Raw genomic sequence first — 22,041 nt, 5'->3', positions numbered from 1 at the left:
CTAGACACGCCTACGGTTATCCATTCATCAAAGTCCAGTTACAGAGAAGCTCTTTCACTCATTTATAGAACTCTCAAATACTTCATTCTGCCACCTAAGTTAATAGCTCCAAAACATATCGTAAAAAGTTCCACAACGTTCACTTCCAACATTTCAAAGAATGTTTCCGTAATGTTCCTTAAGACTGATTTTGAATCTAAGAATGTGTGAAGATTGCTACTGTAACGAGAAACCGATCTCGACAAACCCAGCGTGAAAATTGAGAACAGCAGTTTTAAAACAGTTTTTAATGACATTTAACGTTTTTCAGAACTTTGTATACGTTTTAGTACCGGTCAGCTCCAAGCTGACATAAGCTTGCCGGTTTAAAATCCCTTCCAACTTTGTTGAAAAGCTTCTATACAAGTAGTTTCACGCCTGTAATAGCTCACAAAAATCCATATTTTAGAATATCCATACAGCATACTACATTAGATATTTGTAATGAGCAGGCTACTCTTAAACCAAGGAAGAGATATGCTTGCAATAACTAACAAACCAGAAGCCAGTGGCATCAAAGATAGTGATATCTGTGATAGTGACGACAACAGCAACGGGAATGTCACTGTACAAAATAATTAATGAGCAGTACAATGGCTGTGAACGTGCGTTATAATTCTTGGTACATTTCTTTGCCGTCCTCTGCACGACAACAACGTGAAATGACCAAATTTTGCGTTGTTTGGAGAACGTGAACCCCGACGGCTAATTTTTCAAACTTTTATTTCAAATTTATCGCTGTGTTCAGGATTCAGTTTCGTGATAGTTTTGACAGTGATAAACAAAGTAAATGACTTTAGAGTATCGCGAGATTCGCAGGTAAAATATAAATTCATTTCTTATTCCACGTTGCCCTCGGCGTCGCCGTCGTGGTTTCGTAAACTCCCTATTACCACGCCTCAACAGCGCACGGAAAGTTATCAAGTCCTTGTCCAAGCGTAAAGAGGAGACAAACGAAGGAACCGCAGGACAAATAACCAAGTCTGTCCTAAGCAATGTTTTTTTTCTGTCGCCTGTTTGTGAGCCAAACGTACACAACGCTGTTTATCAGCGGATACACGTCACCAACGTCGCGGGAGAAACTACGTGATCGACCTCCAGACATCTGGCTTCCGTGACGCGTGATGTGAGCCACGTGGTGCGTGACATTCGTTATACGCCACGCTATCTATTCAACTGTAGTGTAAGGTAGGCCTCAAAAAGTTCATTTTACAATACACATCAGTACTTTACCGCACGTTGAGCGCGTCTAGCTGTTCTCTGAATTCCGTGAAGAGTCTCTGTAAACGAATATTTGTCCCTGAAAGTCAAAAAAAGGACAAGTTATAAGAAATCGCTCGCTAGCCGTTACTAGACTACAAATAGGCTCTTTTGTTTCCGGCTCGCTCGTTCGCACGAAAGCCAATGCGAAACGCAGACGAGAGCAGGCGCGAAACTTAAACACGAGAGCGCGCTATCACGCTAAACCGTAACTAATTAATGCATTTCAAGACGGATGCTACCACTTAGGACTACCCGGCAGCGAAATTCATGACGAACCGTTACGCGGAAAAACTGTCAAGACTTACCAATATGAGGTAACAGTTCGCGTAAAAGGTTTCTCTTCTGGTATCCCTGTAAATAGAAATGAATTCCACTTAAAATAGCTATTTAGAAGGACACAAGAGATTAAAATATAAAGGAAAATACTGTCGCGATAATTAAGACGCTAATTGAAATTAACGCTTCATTTAATTAACAGTTAATGCGACCTAAATTCAGCATTAATTTCCTATATTAAGGTAATTCGTAGTTTTGGTAGGATTGTTGTCGTTGCCATTACCAGTATAGATGGGTTCCAACTAGAGCTCTTATCCTGAGGTCCTACCGATCTACAATAAAAGAAAAGCGCATTAAGGACACACAAATGAAATGCTCAAGGCAACCTCCCTTTGTTTTTTAACATACCGTTTCAATAACTTATAGAGCGCGTTTCAATTGACTGTCGAGAGTAATCAGGCAATAGACGATATTCGTATTCCCCGATGGCCCTGGGACGAGTGGGCCCATTCGCATGAATGCGAGGCTAATGCGGCGAAAGTTGTCGCGAAAATACAAGAAAGTTATGGAAAGCTATGGCTGGTTTGGCGGAAAAGGAAGTAAATTTTTAAAACCTGGATGGTTCCAGAGCTGAAATACCTGCAGGCTCGAGGAATATCTGTCTCCACCAAAAAAAGGGAAGAATTAGTCGAACTGGCGGAAAACACTCACGAACTTGCTCTCGAATCGAGTGTCGTGAAACCAAAACCAAAGTAATCGCTCTAACCAATCACAGAGATAGACAATCCAGTGAACCAATCAAAACTTAAGAGCAAATACATGTAGCTGACGCATAGCGCGGGGAAACACGTCCTAGTGAGTCAGCGCGGGAAACAGATAACCGCTGCCAAGAGTAGGAAAACCACTCTTGTAAAGCTTGGAACCGTTGTAACAAAAATAAGTTGTATGTTTCTTTATGTCCCTGTGAGATTCCGACGGATTCAACTTTACCTGTGGGGTGGTCCAAGCAGCTCTTCACAGACTTCCCTTAACCGTGATTCAAAGCCTGAATGGAAAAAAGTACACATCACTGAACAGAAAAAGTCCTGAAAGCTCACGATGTTGAACGAGCAGGAAGACAAGAAGAGTCATTGACAGGACCAGTCCGACAAGTCAAATGCACCTAAGAAGGAATGAATAGACTCCAAAGATGGGACGATTTTGAAGAACAAAAAAAGGATATGACAGTAATTTGTAAAATAAAAACAGTCACCACTAACCTGCTTGAGAAAGATACCGTACGTACGTTGTCAGCCAGAAGTAGTACTCTTTACCAGACCCCAATGCGACGCATGACGACAACTGGTTCTAAGGAAAGAAAGAAGATTAACTGGAATGACTTGCTTACACAAGATTCTTCGCGCTACTCTCAGACTATTTAGTCGCCTGAAAGAGAAGTTCCACAGTAACAACTGCGACCACGATATCATTCTAAAACAAACGTTTTAGTGTGATCTGAAGAGGTTGATCGCACGGTACAGACAAACGTTCCACGCGTGTATTTAACGTACAAGCCCTTGTTTGAAGCCTAATTTGCAGATTTACGGCGTATTCATTGTGTAATACTTCTATGGAGATGATATAACCTCCTCCGTTTATAAGTCCATTCAAAACCCGTTATGAAGTTGTTTGGTCTCAGGGCTTGTAAGCGGCAGTTTGCGGTACCTTTGGACGTTGTCGCGCACGCTTTTACGCTCTTGTACGACATATACAACCTAACAGCGATATAGAATATACTAAAAAGAGCTGTCCAAAAACTGCAGCGGCTTGTAACTGACCTCCAAGTGAACTGCAGTCGCAGACTGTTGTCTTCCTGGATTGGAGCGGAACATTCTCGAGGACTGACGACCGAACCTGCAAAACACAACACGACAAGGTTTAAAAAATAATCCACAGCGCAAACTCTGAGGCCCCGTCCACAATACCCCGGATGAAGCTGAAAACGGAGGTTTCACTCTGAAAACGTATCAAATGTTTTCCGTCCACACTACGCCGGGGAGTTTGAAAACGCAACAATCAGCGGTCATTTTAGGTTTGCGTTTGAGGAAAACTCGGACAGAGAAATCACATGATTATCGTGACGCCATCCTTTCGAAAAGCTCCGTTTTCAAAATGCTTTCCGTCCACACGAAAACGCTTGCTGGCGTTTTCAAATTCTTCCGGTTTGAACAGCGTTTTCGAAAACCTCCGTTTTCGTGACGGATTAGTGTGGACGGTAGGCCTGACCGGAGAAAGGAGCTGCGTTTTCGTGACGGATTAGTGTGGACGGTAGGCCTGACCGGAGAAAGGAGCTGCGTTTTCGTGACGGATTAGTGTGGACGGTAGGCCTGACCGGAGAAAGGAGCTGCGTTTTCGTGACGGATTAGTGTGGACGGTAGGCCTGACCGGAGAAATAAAGCTGCGTTTTCGTGACGGATTAGTGTGGACGGTAGGCCTGACCGGAGAAATAAAGCTGCGTTTTCGTGACGGATTAGTGTGGACGGTAGGCCTGACCGGAGAAATAAAGCTGCGTTTTCGTGACGGATTAGTGTGGACGGTAGGCCTGACCGGAGAAATAAAGCTGCGTTTTCGTGCCGGATTAGTGTGGACGGTAGGCCTGACCGGAGAAAGGAGCTGCGTTTTCGTGACGGATTAGTGTGGACGGTAGGCCTGACCGGAGAAAGGAGCTGCGTTTTCGTGACGGATTAGTGTGGACGGTAGGCCTGACCGGAGAAATAAAGCTGCGTTTTCGTGACGGATTAGTGTGGACGGTAGGCCTGACCGGAGAAATAAAGCTGCGTTTTCGTGACGGATTAGTGTGGACGGTAGGCCTGACCGGAGAAATAAAGCTGCGTTTTCGTGACGGATTAGTGTGGACGGTAGGCCTGACCGGAGAAATAAAGCTGCGTTTTCGTGACGGATTAGTGTGGACGGTAGGCCTGACCGGAGAAATAAAGCTGCGTTTTCGTGCCGGATTAGTGTGGACGGTAGGCCTGACCGTAGAAATAAAGCTGCGTTTTCAAGCTCCTCGGGCGTAGTGTGGACGGAACCTAAGAAATAACTTTTTCGCTTGTCACGTGAGTAGTCTACAGTTGTATCCCAAAACCTCAAACCCTCACGAAAAACGAAAAGTTCAAGAGAGTTGGAGATGTAAAAAACTGTTAATGATTGAAAAGTATAATAAGAGAAAGGAATTTGCGGTAACCAAGTTCGAGATAGCGAAGCCTCTACTGTAGTAAATGTCCCCAGCTTTTCAGCTATTTCAGCATGGTATTAACATTTTTTTGTTTACTTTCAGTTTGTTTTTGCATTATTTAATTAAGACCTAAGGAACATAAGCACAAAGCTTCCCGGCTAATTCCAAAAGCTACAATCTGGATAATTTAAATGAAAAATTTGTGAGAAATCTATAAGCTACGTAAGCTTCTACTTAAGATAAATTACAATCAAACACAACTGATTAGTTAAATATTACTGTGATAAGCAACACCGTGCACAAGGCTTTTAACAACCTGGAATTCTGCCCTTGGAGCTGGGCAAGAGGTCCCTTTGCCTGTAGAGGATCTTGGGATGGTGCTACAGATTGATGGTCAGAGTTGATGGCCAAGAGGTCTTCAGCATAGATCAGCTGTACCCTGCAAGGGATGCGAAGAAGCATATTAAAGGAGCTACGTCACGCTTTGCCCATCTTGAAAAGTCTGGCCCAAATTCTCCAAGTTCGTCGTTTGTAATCCGTGTTAATCTTCTCCATTCTTAGGCGTCCTTGTTCCTTTGTTAAATTATTACACTAACTCTTTAGTGTTTTTCTATCTTGGTAAGCTATTATTTTCAGGCTTCCTTCAATTTAAAAGTAATTTAGTGCGTGGCCAAAATGACTGAAAATAACGTGACTGAGCTCCTTTGACAGAACTTACAAGCAAGCCTCGGACTTCAAAAGCTAGAGAGGAGCTGGCACAGCAGTAGTAGATTGGCCATAAACAATTTTTACAATAACTGTCTAATTTCTCGCGCGCTGATTGGCTCATTTTTATCATCAATAAGAGTACAGACGGATAAAAGTTTACTTTATGCAAGCTTACAAGTTCAACTTTCAGCTGTCAAACTGTCAACTTTTTAACCAATGAGATATTATTGACTTTTTTAAGTAGCCAATCAAAAAGCGAGAAAAGCTATTGATAATGTTCGCGTCATTTTGAATTATAATTCACTTATCTTTGTTTACGGCAAGTTTACGGCGTCTTTTCACCTCATTTATTCCCGTTATTTGACCATTTTGGGGTCTTGTTATTGAAAAAAAACAAATTGACGTCAGTTTTTTATGCGTCTGTCCTCTTATTGATGATAAATTTGGTCAAAACATTGTCAAAGTTTACTACGGAACCACTCGCCTACGGCTCGTGGTTCCACAGCCACTTTGACAATGTTACGAGGCAGTTTATCATCAATAAGAGGACAGACGCATAAAAAACTGACATCAATTTGTTAAGTATGCTTCAGTCAAAATAACACTTTTAAATCTCACTCTTTGCGCTGGGCCTAAAACCTTTTAGTCATAATGTGTTCCTCACCAGGCCCCGACGGATGTGTCAAAGGAGTACGAAGCATGATTGGACAAAGTGATGATGGGAAACCCGCGTTCTGATATTGAGGCTCGGGTGATGGTGATATCAGGACCTGGATAAGCAGAAAGCACGAACAAATACGCAAGTCAGTTTGCGAGCTAAAAATATTTACTGACATTATCACTATTCTTTTGATTTCACTTCAACTTATGAAGGAAAAAACAAGAGAAAAACCTCGCAGAAGTTCCAGTGACCAATATAAGAATGCTCTAACCAAAAAAAGTCGATTTTGTAAAGTCAGAACTTACCCGATAAGAGTGGAAGAACTGGCTCGTTTTTCAGCACAGCAGCGACCCTCTTCGTGTCCCTATTTGAAAGTAAATGTCATTGAAATGTAGCGTCGTGAAAACAAGTCTTCTTTTCAAACAGCATATGAACGACAACACAAACAGATTACGAGTAGTCCCTCTTTCGCTTTATAGTCCGTCGAGCGCAACCGTATATGGCCGCGCGATTTCACGCGGCCATTTTTTTCTTGCCGTCTCTTTCGCGTGACGCGCGACGAACTAGGCGAAAGAGGGACTACTCATAATCTACAACACAAAACACAATTTGTGTTTTCCTCGCCTATTCATTCCGAAAAATAATAATAACAAATAGATTAAAAACTTCAAGGGAAACGGTTATCTGATATTTGCTGACAACTGTTATATATAAACGCAGGAAATCTTCTGGGGAGCAGAAGGTTTTACAAAGAGATCTTCATGTAATACTCACCAAACGAAAACTCCTCCAGAGGAGGTGACGACCATGACGTAATGACGACTGCACTGCAGAATGGAGGCTGGCGAGTCTAACACCATGGATGGCAGGATTCTACTCAAAAACAGACATCAAGGTGTCACTAAAGCAAGCACGTCACTCGGATGACACAATTGGAAAACTGCTATCTTCAAATAGGTAGTTTGTCATCTATTTAAAATATCTTCAGTTTTTCAGAGCAGACTCTGTAAATATTTTTATTCAAATCAGGAATTATTTTTTGTTTGTTACTGAAAGGATTCGCGCATGACTCGATCAGTTCAAACAAAAGAAAAAAATATTTAAAAAAGGTTGTGAATATTATGGCAGAACTAAAGGCAAACTCTCTGAACAAGTACGTCATTGTGATTTCTACTTTGTGGCATTGCTAATATTTCTAGTGAAACGGTTTTCAATTAAGTTCCAATTCTCGAATTGCAACATTTTGGGAACATACCTCATTGATTCTGCAATCCTAAATGACCAGCCACCTCCCCCCCTCCCCCCCCACCCCCCCATCAGCCCCGCTATGAAAAATCCTGGATCCACCCCAGCAAGCGACAACTTGGGAGGTTCGACTGGTTTTTCCATGCTTATACTTGACGATGTTTCAAAACAGAACTGTACGACCCGAATAAAAGCAGGAGTTGGTTACTTACTTTCGTCCAGTGGATGAAAACATGTCGATACTTCTGTTCTCACAAGCAACACAGATCACTTGCCTTCAAAATAAAACACAATGGCAAAAAATGTATGAACATGGCAGACATTATACCATAGACGGCTATCCAATAATGGCGGAATTTTTCCATCATTCGGACATTTTATTTTAGTTATATTAATAAAGATAAATAATATATGGACCTTTTTAGCGATGTCACGCTTTTCCGATTTCTTCATTCAAACAAAAAATAAACCGCACTGCTTCAATTTAGGAAATAAGTGAAGTTTCATTACAATTCGTTGCAAACTCATAAGAATATGGGAGTCCTAACTTACAATTTCTTACAAAGAAATGTATGCTGGCATGCATAGATTAACTATGGGGGTGATTTTTTGTTTATTTGAAAAATACGAAAAATTGTTGATATTGCGTGAAATCCGTACTCACGGAAAGCCTAATGCACGTCACAGACACTCACCGATTACCAGCCAGGGCTATACCAGGGCTCATTATAACGGTCTCCCATAGCGGGTTACCAGCGGTACCGCACTTCAGGACATGCACTCTGGGTCCTAAAAGAGTCAGTGCAAATAAATAAAGAAAGACTGATGAAGGCGGTGCAAAGTTGTTCAAATTCATTGTTCAAAATGTTGGTGCGATATTATTAAACGTGCCTGCTCTTAGAACTTCGCTTTGTTGCTGGGTGATCGTCTATCACTTTAAACTTTTCTTACACCTGAGCTGACAGACTTTGCGGCACAAATGGTCGTTGCACGGGTTAAAGGAGCTCAGTCACGGTATTTTGAGTTATGTTCAAGTTGACAATGTACAAAATTGTCCGTTAAATTGAAGGAAACCTGAAAAAAGTAGTTTGCGAAGATAGAAAAACACCAAAAAGATAATAATAAACCATAATGGAACAAGGATGGGATGGAGAAGATTACCACGGATTATAAACGACGAACTTGACAAATTTAGGCGAAACTTTCCAGACGCGCAAACCGCGACGCAGCTCCTTTAAGAGTCAGACAAAGTTGTGAATGAGCTTTTTTACTTTCACAGTATCGCTTTATCCATACATCCCCTCTATCTACACCATCAAACTATGGACTAGCATACTACCAGGAAAACAGTAATGATCCAAACGCCTCACATACTGCTGTGAAAACCCGGCTAAAATTAAATTACAACAGTTACTGTATCGATATACTGTCTTCACTGGATGATTGTACGTAAACACTTTACCCTGGCTAGCCAAGTTGTTATCTAAGTCCAGCGTAAGGGCACATTCGCCTCCAGAACCTTTGATCTGTAGCAAGGATTAAAAAAGAATAAAAAAAAAATAAGCAGCAGCAGGAGTGTTACTATAGATTAATTACGGGTTTTAGGGAAACGGGAAATTTAGATAAAAAATTAACCGGATACAGGATATCTAGGAGAAAAAATGATGGGATATGAGACATTTAGATCAGATCAAACAGGACATCAAGCGGGAAAACCGTTAATCGTTGCAATTGGAAATAACGGGAAACAGAATAACGCAAGCCAAAATTAACGGGATGTGGGATTCTCAGGGGGGGGGGGGGGCGGGGGCGTTTCTCTGTCAAGCTCCATTTTCATTTGTCATCCTTTAGACAGTAACCCAGTTACCTGCATTGTGAGGCTTTTCTGTGGAGTCGGGTAAGGAATGGCGACAGAGTGCCTTATGTGCGAAGAAGCATCAACACTTTCCTCTTGGTCTGTTCTATCATCTCTCTGTTTGGACTGTGAAGAAACAGGAGTGATCAAAATCCGATTTCTGTTTCGCATGAACAATACAATGTCAAGCATTCAGGTGACGAGAATAAAGAAAACCATCCAACAATGGATACCGCTTTGATGTACAAATAAATTCTCAGTGCTAATTTTTAAAGAAATGTATGGTAACAATTAGGAGAATTCAAATTTTCAGCTAATCATTCAAACATCTCTATCCTTCATCGCAGTGGAGAAAAATCACGCATAAAGAAAAATGTTGTCGACATTTGACCGTCCTCCCAGCACAGCGAGAGTTAGATGAAAATGTCGCATTCTTTCATCTCAATTGAACTGAAGTCCGAGGTTTGTCGAGAAAGTGATGGAAGTTTAGGAATGAACCGCACAACGTACTGTGAAACGTTATTCACTTTATATATATATTAATCGTTCCAGGCTATACTAAAGGCTACAAAAAATGTACTTACCGTACTTGAGCTACTGGAACCCTTTGAACCTAAAAAAGAAAAGAGTAGAATCAATAATTATATTACAAATCGATAAGCATTCTAGGAGTTGAACTCGACGCTAAGACTGAAATTGGAAAGAGCGCGAAAACTGTTGCAGCGAGTTAGAACAAAAACACGTACTCGCTTGGACGAAAAGAAAGTGCTGTCAGAGACATGCGATGGTACCCATCAAACCCGACAGGACTAACTACGAATAACTTTTAAATAAAACAGCAAATTAAATTCAACGGATACAAACCAGAAGTGCTGCCATCTTTCCTTGCTCTTTTACTATGTGATGTTGTGGGAGCATCTGCCTTTCTCTTCACTGCAATGGTGGTAGCCGTGGTTGTCGCAGCTGTCACTGATGCAGTTGTTGTCGTTGTAGAGGCAGCTTTTGCTGCCGTGATGGGCTTCATGGTAGCGGAGACGGTTTTTACAGGAAGAATCTCGACTTTTTCTGGAGTCTTGTCTTTAGATCTAAAGATAGTGCGGTTTTCACTTGAACGTTGAAAAGTAATTGATTTTGAACTTCTACGCTACAACTCGCGCCACTTTTTCATCCAATCAGAAGTAAAAGCAAAACCAGTTGAGACTAATTCTAACGCGTTTTCCCGCGCTTCGAGTCAGCGACATGTATTTACTTCAAGTGTTGATTGGCTACATTGGATTGTCTGTGTCCTTTGTGATTGGCTACAGTGATTACATTGGTTTGGGTTCACAACCCTCGATTGAAAACTGTTCTAAGATATAGTAATTAGTAGCGCGAAATCCCTCCGCTACACAGGTTAGCACATAATTTTGTAAACAGCTTTCTTGCCTAAACGTATGCAGCGAGTTTGTCAAAAGTGCTTACTAAAGCTACAGAGGTGCTGTCTTATTTCATGGCACATCTTGGATTGCATGGTTCATGTGGCTTACATGTAGTTCGAACTTGACTATCAATCCACTATAAATCAATTAGGACTCTACATGACCTCAGCCGGGACTATACTTCATGTAATGCTGAAGGGACAAAGCTACGCAGCTGTGAAACGTAAAACTATGAAACTCAGGTGCTTATCTCAGTTGTCCGTAAAATTCTTTGCGCCACAAATTGTTTTCTCATCAAAGTTGTCCAGTACCACATGAATTTAAAAATACTGCATTGAAGGCTTTGTAAACATGTTTGCTAGTAGATCACAGAGAACTGTGAGCCACACAGGGTTGTACACCTGAACTGCTAATAATTAAATGACAGTAGTTAAATGCCTCTTACTTGCTAGTAAATCCAGTAGTCGCATTTTCCCCAATTCTAGAGTCCAGAGCCACCAAAGTCTAGATCACAATAAGTAAAACATTAACAAGCTTTTCCTAACCTTGTAAGATAAGAACTTACATCCTGTAGAATTCCGGATCAGGAAGTAGTGAGAGGTTCGCTTTCACGGTTAGTTTATTTAACAAAACTTCGGGTGATATCTTTGAGGCGGTCATTACTCTCGGGAAAATCAAATTCTGTATAAAACTGTTGTCGAGTCTTAACTACTCTGTCACAAACGAGCCATTTTAAACTGATTTTAAAAAAAAAAATTTACCCCCACAAAATAGCCTGCGTCGCAGACAGTCTAAACCGCCGGTATAGTCTGGTATATGTGGGATTTTATGAAACGTCCGGCTGCAACGCAGGCTACCACAAAAGAGAGCCTAGAAAAGGCTAACTTGTAAACATCGCGGAGAGCTCTAGGAGCACTGATTTCAGTCCGAGCGAACAATGGCAAGAAAACGTTGAGTTAAAGTGGATACTACAGATTCGTCCCGAAACACATATCTTCGGCTTCCACAAGTTGTGGGGAGTTCCAAATGCTCAAATGGAATTGACTTCCGGCGAACCATCCGAGAAGTACTAGAGAGGAATCAAATAATTACACGTACTACAATTTTTGTGTGGTCAATTTTGGGGTATGCTATTTTGGCTTGTAAATTTATGGTTCAGTGTAGTCTTCCAAACGAAGATTCCTGATCAGAAGACAAGTGTTCAGTTTGTTACCTGACTCGTGGTTGGAATAGCGGACGATGCCTGTGATGTACTGCTCAGGTTCGAGTTACCCGGGGGCGAGATGGCCGTCGAGGAGCCTCCAAATGGAAGCGGTGAATCACTGTTGAACAGATCAAAAAAAAAAAAAAAAAAAAAAAAAAATACAAATGTAGTTTGTTTGTGCAGAGTTCTAGAAGAAAGCCAAGCTTCACACTGTAGGGCCGTTCATCTATAACACGTAGACAATTCAGCTTAAAGGAGCAAAGTCACAATTTGCGCATATTGAAAAGTTTAGCCTAAATTTTTCAACTTCGTCGTTTGTAATTCGTGGTTATCTTCTCCATCCTCAACTATGCTTGTTCCTTTATGGTTTATTTTTAACTCTTTGGTGTTTTCTATCTTAATAAACTACTATTTTCAGATTTCCTTCAATTAAAAGGTAATTTTGTGCGTGGCCGGCAAAATAACTCAAAGTTCCGTGACTGAGTTCCCTTAAGACAGCTTTACGTATTGACCAAGGAACGCTCGGTTATCCTCAAAGCTCTGTGAAAATGGATCAAAGCGAGCGGGAAAATGGCCGCACAATTTAAAATCTTAGAGAAAGTAAGAACTACTTAGAGTATGTAGCGACTGAGTATGAAGTTGAATCAGTTTATAAGGCTAACTTCTCGTGGGGTGAGATGAAAGAGAGAATTGCCCTGAACATTATGGAGCACCCGCAGCAACAGCAATCCAGGGTAAAAGAAGAAGAGACACACAACACACCTAACTTCCATGGTTGAAACCAATAGTGGAGTTATACGGCGGCGGCCATCTTTTGTCCTTGTTTCCACTTGTTTCTCCTTCACATTCTGCACGAAAGAAAAATGCTAAGGTCAGAGGTAAAGTACGTACAACTTATTTTACCTTAAAACACTCGTCAGTTCATGGGAAAATCTAACGCACGACTTCACAGGAGAAGGAATAAAAATCTAGAATATGAGCAATAAATTAGTATTGTATTCCTTAGTATAGACCTTTGTTGGTATTATTCCGTACAGGTTGTATAATGGGTTGAAGAAGCCAAGAAGGTATACAAGGCGTATTAACAGACTCCAACTTTTTTTTATTTCAGGATGTGCAAACAGGTGCAAAACAGGTCAAAAAAGCTGGGAGACTTGTCTGAGAAGTACAATCTGTAGTCTCAAAAAAGGTCAACATACTGTACTGCTGCCGTTATAAAAAGGTATTTTCATCCTTGCTTTTGAATTCTTGAACTCTCCGCCCACTCCCCCCCCCCCCCCCCCCCGATAGCAACAGTAAAAGTTGTCCATGGAGAGGGGCTAAAGGAGTCCATTCGACTTGCCCCCCATGCTAGTGAAAACTGTAGCATGCAGTACTAAGGGGTCAAGATAAGAATCCCAACACTTTTGACTCACATTGTACATGATACATGTACACAGTACACACTTGAAACACTTACAACAAGATCTGCTGGGCTTTTGGTGACTGGACTGGTTAAGCAATATGTAGGACTTTTACTGGGAGTGCTCCCTGAAAGACAGAATGTATATCAATCTCTAATTTCTCATAATGACAGCAATACAATTCCAGGCAGACAGGTTATGAGAATAGAGAAAAACATCAATTTACAAAAATGTTTTGATTTCATGCATGCTTAGGGAGATTTTTTCCGTAAACATTAATTGTTCAGGTGCACTTATAGTTTAAGAGTATTTATGTTTGTGGATAATTCCCAACTGTTTAGAATTCTTACATGCATTGACAATCATGGCACGTAACAGTCACCAAGCAGGTGGAAAATTTTCTGGATTCAATTGAAGGACTGCTTAATATACAAAACATTGCAGACTTTACAGTATTCCATCAAGTACATGTATTCACTTAAGATCTCAGATTCAAAATCTCTGGAGATGTAACCAAACCAGGACATTTTGTTATTCACCCACCAGTGTGCAAAGGTAACCAAAGTGTACAATTGTACAGTTGTATTGTCTTTGAGCCTGAGGCTAGAAAGGGGTAATATGAAACAATCACACATACCATTCATTGTGGATGAGTCCTGTTTAGTGGGTGTCCCAGACGGGATCAGCGGAGGAGGAGGTGCCGGAGGTTTGTTAGTGTTGGCTAGTGTCTGTTGCTTCATAACATGCCTCTGCTGTATCTTCAGCATCTCAGGATTTTCAATGATTGAACTGGCAAAGTTGGACTTGCTACTACTAATGCTAACACCATAGACTTGCTTGTGAAACTTTTCCTGTACAGAACAAGATTAAATGTAAGTTTGCAAGGTGACTAGAGTGTGTAGTACCTTTACATGTAGTTATTGCATTCTGACAAGGCAAATATGATACCTGACTGACTTTTTTAATTAAAGGGATTATTTATAGTCTGATAACAAAAACATGCCCATTTGCATGTACCTTTTCCTCCTCTGACATTGGTCTACCAACTTCCTCTGCTGTGAAATCTGCATATGCCACTGTTCCATCCCAGGAACACACCAGCAGCTGAAATCCTGAATCACTCCTGCAACAACAAAAAAAGGGAACAAAAAAAGAATCAGCAAACAAACAATAAAACGAGGTGAAGAATAAAAGTAACAACTGACTTGTTTCAAGTAGTAGGGAGGAATGGCACACACTTTATTCTCACAGTGCCTCTTTCCACCCAGATGTAGGAATGGGTACCGTCAAACTTAATGCTGGGGGTAGCCTTGTGATGGACTAGCACCCCATCCAGGGGGGCGTAGACTTGACTCGCATGCAGACTTAACCTTGACCCATGTATCAATTTAACTCTGCATGCTCCAAGTCTGCTTTTTATAATTCAATTATGTTCAACCAACAAATGGCCCTTGCATAGACATTTGTGTGTTTGTTATCAGGCATCTGACACTGGGTTATACATTATAGATAACAGCCTTACCAGGACACATCCATGATTGAGTGATTGAACAAGTCATGCATGACAACCAGGGGCCTCTTAAGGGATGTTAACTGTTGTGATAAACAACACACAATCAATTATAATTCCATTATAATTACACAATGTATTGTATACTTTATTTCGGTATTTGGTGCATTGGGTATAAACATGTTTAAGTATTAAACCCTGGTAAGGTTTCCCATACACTGCTGAGATGATTGTAGTGCTGGTTCATACAGTGCTTTTCACTCTGCCCAGGCTTACAAAGTAAATCTTACTTTATATTTCTTAACTCAAAATGTGAACCTACCCATACTGAAAGTGATCTGTCTCTGCTTCCAATTGCACAACAAGAATATTGCTAGAGAAAAACAGAGCAAACTATTGTAAATGTGTGTAGTACAAACACATGCATTTTCATGTACCTTGACTCAAATATTACTAAGATTTCCAAAGAAGTTGAAGTTAGTTGAAGGATTGGATATAATTTTGCAATGAGCAAAGAAAGTCATATCCAAAAGCCCAGGACTTTGTATTTCAGCTAGAGGATTCTATCCTTTGTTTCTCCAACATGCAAGTGAAGTTATTTTGTATATCTATTCAGGAATTCAAATCACTAACAAATTACTAAGTGTACTTTAAGAGATGAAATTATATTGTGTTAATTTAATTTGGAATATAGTTATCTTGCTAGTAAGGAATTATTTTGCAGGCTAGTGAGAATGACTCTCAGTCTAATATAGATCATGCTTTACCTTGCACCTCATATAGATAAATACTAAATAAATTATAAAAGAGCAAAGATTAATGTACCTTGAGTCTGGGTGAGTCCTCACCGATTTTCTTCACAAACAGCTTGGGGTTAAATCTCTGTTCAGAGGCACATGCAATTTCACAATAAGTCAATTAAGCTTGATTGATTACTGTACATGGCTGTGCAACTACATTCCCTGCCTGGAGTATAGCAGAATTTGAAACCATTCCCTAACAATTTATGAGCTATTGGCAAATTTTCTCCTTGTTCCCCCTCTCAACCCTTAGCTGAATTATGAGCCTCCTACAGGACAGTAGCAAATATAGGAAAAATCAGGTAAAGAAAAGTTTGTTCCCAAAATTATGTTTTTCTTGTAGTTTTATTTTTTGTACTTTATCAAAATTTCTCTTTTTATTGAGGACAGGATGACATCTTTAATTAAGGTAAAACTTCACAAGTTGTAAACCTTATTTATCATTTAGAACCCTCACCACACATGTGACAGCTTTCCTATGCCCAACAAAATCCATTTTCATTTTCCATCCATCTCTCTCAAGGATCTTCGCTACAGGACCTCCATTGTTCATGGCATGTGCCGACACCACATAGTGTCCATCCGGGGACCAGCTGATGCGCAGGACATGTGTCGTGCCACTGCAATCAGCAAAGGGCTCGCTAACGGCACTCTCCTGCTGCCAATCGGATGTTCGCCACACCCTTAAAGTCTTGTCATCTGATTGAGAAGCAAGATATTTACCGACTGGGTCCCACGTGACGCCTTTAACCATTCCACTGTGTCCCTTTAAAACAGTTACAATGTCTGAAAAACAAGGGGGAGAGCTTTAAAAAAAGAGAATCAATAATCAAATCCTAGCAGTCAAATCAGTCTGATAGCTTTTCTGTCCACCAGTAAAACCCAACATAAGATAACAATGTACAGAACGGTGTGCATGCAAAATAGCTTTCCTTCTGGAAGGCCCGGCATAAGGCTGTTGCCTAAGGAAATTTTTAAGAAGCCCAAGCCATTTTTTTAGGAGCCCAGGATAAAATTTGCCATGGTCATTCCTGGGGGTTGGGGAGGTTGGGAAAGATGCGGGGTGGGGAGGGGGGTGTAGTGAGTTGCGGAAATTTAGGGGGGGCAGGAGTAGCCCCTTTCCGTCTGTTGAGATTTTCCATGAGACACTAATAATTCGGTCTAAATTATCAATCAAATTTTCTAAATCAAGTGTTCAGCAAAGTGATCAGGTCATGACTGAGGAAGAATACTACAGTATTCTATGCAAGTGGTGCAGCTTTTGGTGATTTTGAGACAGCATTACCACATTATATTGGCAGCTCTTTTGGAAAAAAATATATTCTTGTCTTGGGCAGAGTCATGATTATTTGTTTGATAATTTAATATTTAAAATATAAACTCTAGTATGCACAAAGAATTGCAATGATGTTTTCTGTTTGCCTGCTAGTTACTTGAATATTTCAACTTTTAAGTCGTAAACAGTCCTTTCAGAAACTAAAGAAATTCATTCAGTACATGTAAGTGAAGTTTGTCAAAGTATCAGGCAAAAAAAAGCCCAAGAATTTAAGCAAATTTATCTTTATTCAATTGTGAAAAATGTCAGCAGCATCATAACTCCAATTCCAAAACTATTTGTTATCAAAACTGGAATCAGTAATGCATCAACAGAGACACAATCCATTGGCAGACATGATGTACATTTTTTTCAATACTGAGCTTGCAATGCATTATAGGGCGATTTTAAAATACATGTATGACTGTTTTCGGCTGTTTTGTGAGCAGAGAGAGACTTTGTTGCCATGTTTTGGCCCATATCTCTTGTGATAATAGCAAACCAGGAACAGAGTAGCTGTTGTTTTCCGTTTAATTTATTGTGTGAATGATTTTTTGACCCATTTTTATAAGAAGATTGAAGTCATCGGACAGATTAGATCGGAATGAAAACTCCATGTTTAGGTGCCCACTTGCGCTCCTTGAACAAAACTTTAGTCGCCTGCATTCATAACTTAGGGGCCTCAGGCAACCGGGTGCCCATTAGGCAGCAGCCTTGAAGGGGCATGTGCTCTAGAAACGCCCAGCCAGGTACCATACACTCCAAGTGACTAACTTTTGCCTTTGGACAACTGGAACTTACATACACTACATGTAAGCTAAAGTGCTGGGCACCCAGGATTTCATGGTTAGGAAACTTTGGGCTCCTTGTAATTTTTCTTAGAACACGGCCTTGACTGAGGAAATTAGTTGTTGCAGGTTTCCCCCTCTACCTGCCTCCTCCTTCAGCCACAGGATGTCATCAGGGTGCCCCGAGAATTTAATAGTTCCTGTTTGTTCTCAGACAGAATGGGGAGATGGCTCTGTTAGAGTGAGCTGTCTTGAGCAAGCCAAGCTTAAACCTCAGTTGCTTCAATCCAGAACCCAAACAGTACCTATAGTGCACCAAACTACTACTGTAATCAGCAGTCACTACTCACTTCCATGTGAAATCAAAACTTTAAAACTGCATTTCTAGTGGGACTTAATGACAGACAGAAAACAGAAAATTTAATCACCCTCCAAAGCTGTACCAAGGTTACAAACCTGGGAATCTTTGAGCATTCCATATTGTGATTGTGTTGTCAACACTTCCTGATGCAAGGAAGCTGTCGTCGGGTGACCACGCCATGTCCAACACATCTATAATTGAAAAGTGTGCATGTCAGAAAGTAATCAGCTTAATGAAGAACGAAACAAAATAAAGATAAAACCTACCTGCACAGTTGTGTAATATCAAAAGCAGCATCCCCATGCATTTCAGAATTATAATACAGTTGATGTGAATACATGTAAATGTGGTCATGGGCTCACCTCCTGTGTGACCTCGTAAAGTATAAACGCATCTCCATTGTTCTACATTCAATTTGCCACTATTTCCACCGAATGTTGCTGTTGGACCCAAGTACCTATCAAAAATTTGATCAAATTAATTAACTAAAGTTATATCTAGTGTACAGTATGTTTTTAATCTTAAGTTATTACTTAATCGATATCATTGTTATAATTTGTTGGCTATAATTACAAAAACTTTCTTTATTTTTTTTTTTTTTTATTATCAGTAGTTTCTTTTATGTACCTTGCCATTTGCCAGATCATAATAAGTTTGTCATCTCCACCAGTAGCAAGATATTTGCCACCACAAGACCAACGAACACAGTTCACACAAGCTGAAAAAAAGAATGGTTTGAAAAAAATAGCACATAAATTATTGGCAGAATCAAGGCTTACTAAATAAATGAATTATACATGTACAGTAAATGTACCTGGTTGCAGTCAGCAACCACACAAGCAAGCAAGTAATTTCCATAACATGTGACCTCTTATGCACAGACATTCCTGACATTCTAGCCAGCTGTTTTGAAATAAAGAGCCATTCAAAGGCCATTCAACAGCTGTTCAAGTGGGCAGGGATACTATTCAAACATTCATCTCAGCTGTCCATTCAAAGTCTTCTTGAGCTGCTCAGCTGTTTGATTTCACCCATTCAAAACTTTTCTGCAGCCATTCAGTCGTTCAGGGTATCCATTTTAAACGGTTTGTCTACCTGTTTTTTTATCTCTTACTTTGCCATGTGTTCAACTATGTGAACGGACACCCAATGCCTTGTACAGTTTGTACATTGCATGCACCAGCTTTAATGCAACTGCAAATTAAAGTACATTCAGACGTTAAATGCTATAGATAATTGATTAAGAAAGATAACCTACCAAGATGGTTGTCCATTTGGCACAATAACTTTGGAACATTTTCATTCATTTCATCTTCCTCATTTTGAACCGGTGCCATGTTCCAGATTGTAACCTTCCCTGAGTCATCTCCTGCCATGTGTAATAAGAGAAAATTGACGTTTTAAGTAGGAGGACAACTGGTTGTCACAGGCGGGCAAAGCTTTTTGAACTGAACTTCTTTATAAGAAAAACTTTCATCCAGATGGTTTAACCAGGGGGGTAGGGCGGGGGGGGGGGGGTGGGTGGGGGCAAAAACATCCTCAGAACCAGTCAATTTGCCTGGCTCTTGATGCATTCATTGTTTTCTGAAATTCCATTTATAATATACTCACTGTCTCGAATTATAAGGCTGCCAATAAAAAGCAAATTGAAATTACTAGGACAAATAAAAGGAAAGTACTTAGCACTGCTAAAGATTGGAAAACAATCCATACCCACCTTGACCACCAATAACAAATCGAGAACCATCAGGATGAATGTCAATGGAAAAGAGTGGCCTCCCTGAGAAAACCATTAACAAGTGCTTTATTAGAAGTTTGAATATCTTAAGAATTTAAAATATCTTGTATACATGTACATTTATGGACAAGAAATATAAATCATATGGAAACATGTGCACTGCACGGAATGAGTGCACTTGTGAGTCCCACCTTTCCCATTAGGTTATAAAGCAACAGTGTTTATAAATTACATTCCACATTTGGAACTGATGAAATCACGTTTTTCTATAATTTTAAATCGAATATTCACTGACAACGTTAGAGCTACATGTAAGTTAGTAAAATCTGGATAAGACTTTTGATCACAAAAAAGGCATTTGAATTAAACTTGCTGCAGCATGCAGTTCACAAAAAATGGTCTACAAAATATGCAAAAAGTACGATAATCTACAAATTTGCAGTAAGCACTAAGATGTATACACTAAAGCGCTGAACACACTGATAGACTAAACGTCAAATGATCAAGTAAACTAACGCGCGTTTTTTCAATTCTCGCCCGTGCAATATTACAGAGACAAAACATCGACAAAACTCTCGATCTGCTAGCATCTTACCTTCATGCGAAACCCAGCCCGGTTTTAGTAACCTCATTGTGGGAAGAGCCAAAGTTTATAACGTCTCTCAGACAAAGTTTCCAGCTATGCCAGCCGCCATCTTGAATGATAGTCTCATGGTTGATACTGCTCCTACATGTAGCATCGCTGGCGCATACTTGTACCCAGATTACCAGCTGCATTCACACCACTGGAGCCCATGTCCAGTGTCAATATAATATATAAAACGGCCAGTCGAAAGGAGTCTGTTCATATGAAAATAAAATAGCGGCCCTCTCTTTTAATTTTCTCTAAAATCACGGAGAAGAACGAAAACATTAAGCAAGGTGCAGAAGGGGTGAAGCTGTGAGCCGTGATTTCACCGCTCAAACATCGCACTCGTTCGCTCATTTTTTTGCGCGAAAAATGAATTCAAAGGGAGAAAAATTGTCACTGTATTCGTTTCATCTTAATTTAAAGACTGCTTTACCCGAAATTTAAGCTTTCGATCGAGAAAATATGCGCAGAAGAAAGAAAAGTGACAAAACGGCTTTAAATGACAAGTACATTCAAGATTGTATTCTCTTGGTACCTTAAAAGTACCTCAAGTGATCAGTTTTTTACGTTCTTCGCCGCGAATTTTAGAGCTTAAGGGGAGCATGCTCACATGTCTATATGAAAACGAGTATTAATTAATCAAAACTAATTTTTCATATGCAAAGTTTTGCACTTGGAGTCGTTTTGCTGCAGAGGCAGGAGACAACTTGTTTTGCGGTTAATTTTAATTTTTATTTTTTTCCTATTTTTTTAGTAATTCTAATTTGATCGTTTTTGTGCTTGATTTTTTACTAGTCATGCATATTTAAATCATCACGCCAAATCAAGCCTGGTGATTCACAAAATAAGCTTTTTTTAATACGTGTCGGTAGAATGGCACAGCGACCATAGATGAGCTCAGTCCGAAATATAATTTTACGAAAACGATGGTGGCATATATCGCGAGTTTTAATTTTCGCGACTCAACGAGAGGGGAAAAATGAATTAAAATTAAGGGAGAAAAATTGTCATCACAATCGTTTCCGTGATCTTAATTTAGAGACTACTTTACTCGAAATTTAACTCCTTTCGATCGAGAAAATATGCGCAGAAGAAAGAAGAGTGACAAAACGGCTTCAAATGACAAGTATCAAGATCATATTCTCTTGGTACCTTAAAAGTACCTCAAGTGATAAAAAGTGGTGATTCGGAGGAAGAATTTAAAAAAACGACATCAACTATCATCGGCCCAGAAAGAAAAGAAACTACTTTTAATCCCGCTAAATTGTTGGCTCGCGCAAAAGAAAGAGCCTCCGCATGGAAATCGCATTTATGTAAGTTCCGTTTGTATGTTTCAGTATTAAAATTTAGGGTATACTTTTATCTTCAAGGCTCCTTTCATTAGCTCTCGGGAATGTCGCTCAATCTGTAAAGCAAGCCATATTTACGGTATTATTATTTTTTAATATTTGTAATGTTTGACCATATAAGGTCACGAAAAGAGGCAAAATTCGTGACTGTAAAGCGCAAGAAAAATGTAGCCATAATAACAAATAAGTAGAAAACGTGCGCTGCCAAATTGCGAAAAATTTACGGTATCAAAGAGTATTATCAACACTGTATGGATATAATA

The 22,041-nt window shown here is 40.0% G+C and overlaps 1 protein-coding gene across 1 annotated transcript; it reads right to left on the bottom strand.

Annotated features, from left to right (window-relative positions):
• Positions 1-270: 270 nt before the first annotated feature.
• LOC110068766 (protein HIRA-like) lies at positions 271-20,528 on the bottom strand. Its single transcript, XM_020776174.2, has 32 exons — positions 20,394-20,528; positions 19,778-19,840; positions 19,319-19,429; positions 18,688-18,778; positions 18,423-18,517; positions 18,156-18,251; positions 16,054-16,382; positions 15,622-15,678; positions 15,119-15,169; positions 14,809-14,879; positions 14,304-14,409; positions 13,924-14,137; positions 13,343-13,413; positions 12,646-12,731; positions 11,893-12,001; positions 11,125-11,183; positions 10,126-10,346; positions 9,846-9,874; positions 9,274-9,387; positions 8,869-8,932; positions 8,102-8,195; positions 7,619-7,681; positions 6,936-7,034; positions 6,467-6,525; positions 6,165-6,270; positions 5,109-5,231; positions 3,396-3,471; positions 2,838-2,925; positions 2,569-2,623; positions 1,862-1,910; positions 1,608-1,653; positions 271-1,339 (listed from the first exon to the last, which is right to left on the bottom strand). The coding sequence occupies exons 1-32, from the start codon at positions 20,428-20,430 to the stop codon at positions 1,269-1,271; spliced, it is 3,003 nt and encodes a 1,000-aa protein (XP_020631833.2). The 5' UTR covers positions 20,431-20,528; the 3' UTR covers positions 271-1,268.
• Positions 20,529-22,041: the final 1,513 nt, after the last annotated feature.

Source organism: Orbicella faveolata, unplaced genomic scaffold, assembly GCF_042242905.1.
Source record: "Orbicella faveolata isolate gen_17 unplaced genomic scaffold, um_ofav_v1 contig_47, whole genome shotgun sequence".
In the NCBI taxonomy this organism is placed as follows: domain Eukaryota; kingdom Metazoa; phylum Cnidaria; class Anthozoa; order Scleractinia; family Merulinidae; genus Orbicella; species Orbicella faveolata.
Note: the sequence above shows the minus strand (reverse complement) of the source record. Positions and strands in the feature narration are given on the sequence as shown.

Excerpts from the sequence above, each read along its gene's own strand:
- LOC110068766 (XM_020776174.2), bottom strand. The coding sequence starts at position 20,430 with ATGAGGTTACTAAAACCGGGCTGGGTTTCGCATGAAG. Across the intron at positions 15,170-15,621 it reads AGGACTCACCCAGACTCAAG|CAATATTCTTGTTGTGCAAT; the intron begins GTACATTAATCT and ends GTTTTTCTCTAG. Across the intron at positions 14,880-15,118 it reads ACAGATCACTTTCAGTATGG|TTAACATCCCTTAAGAGGCC; the intron begins GTAGGTTCACAT and ends TTATCACAACAG.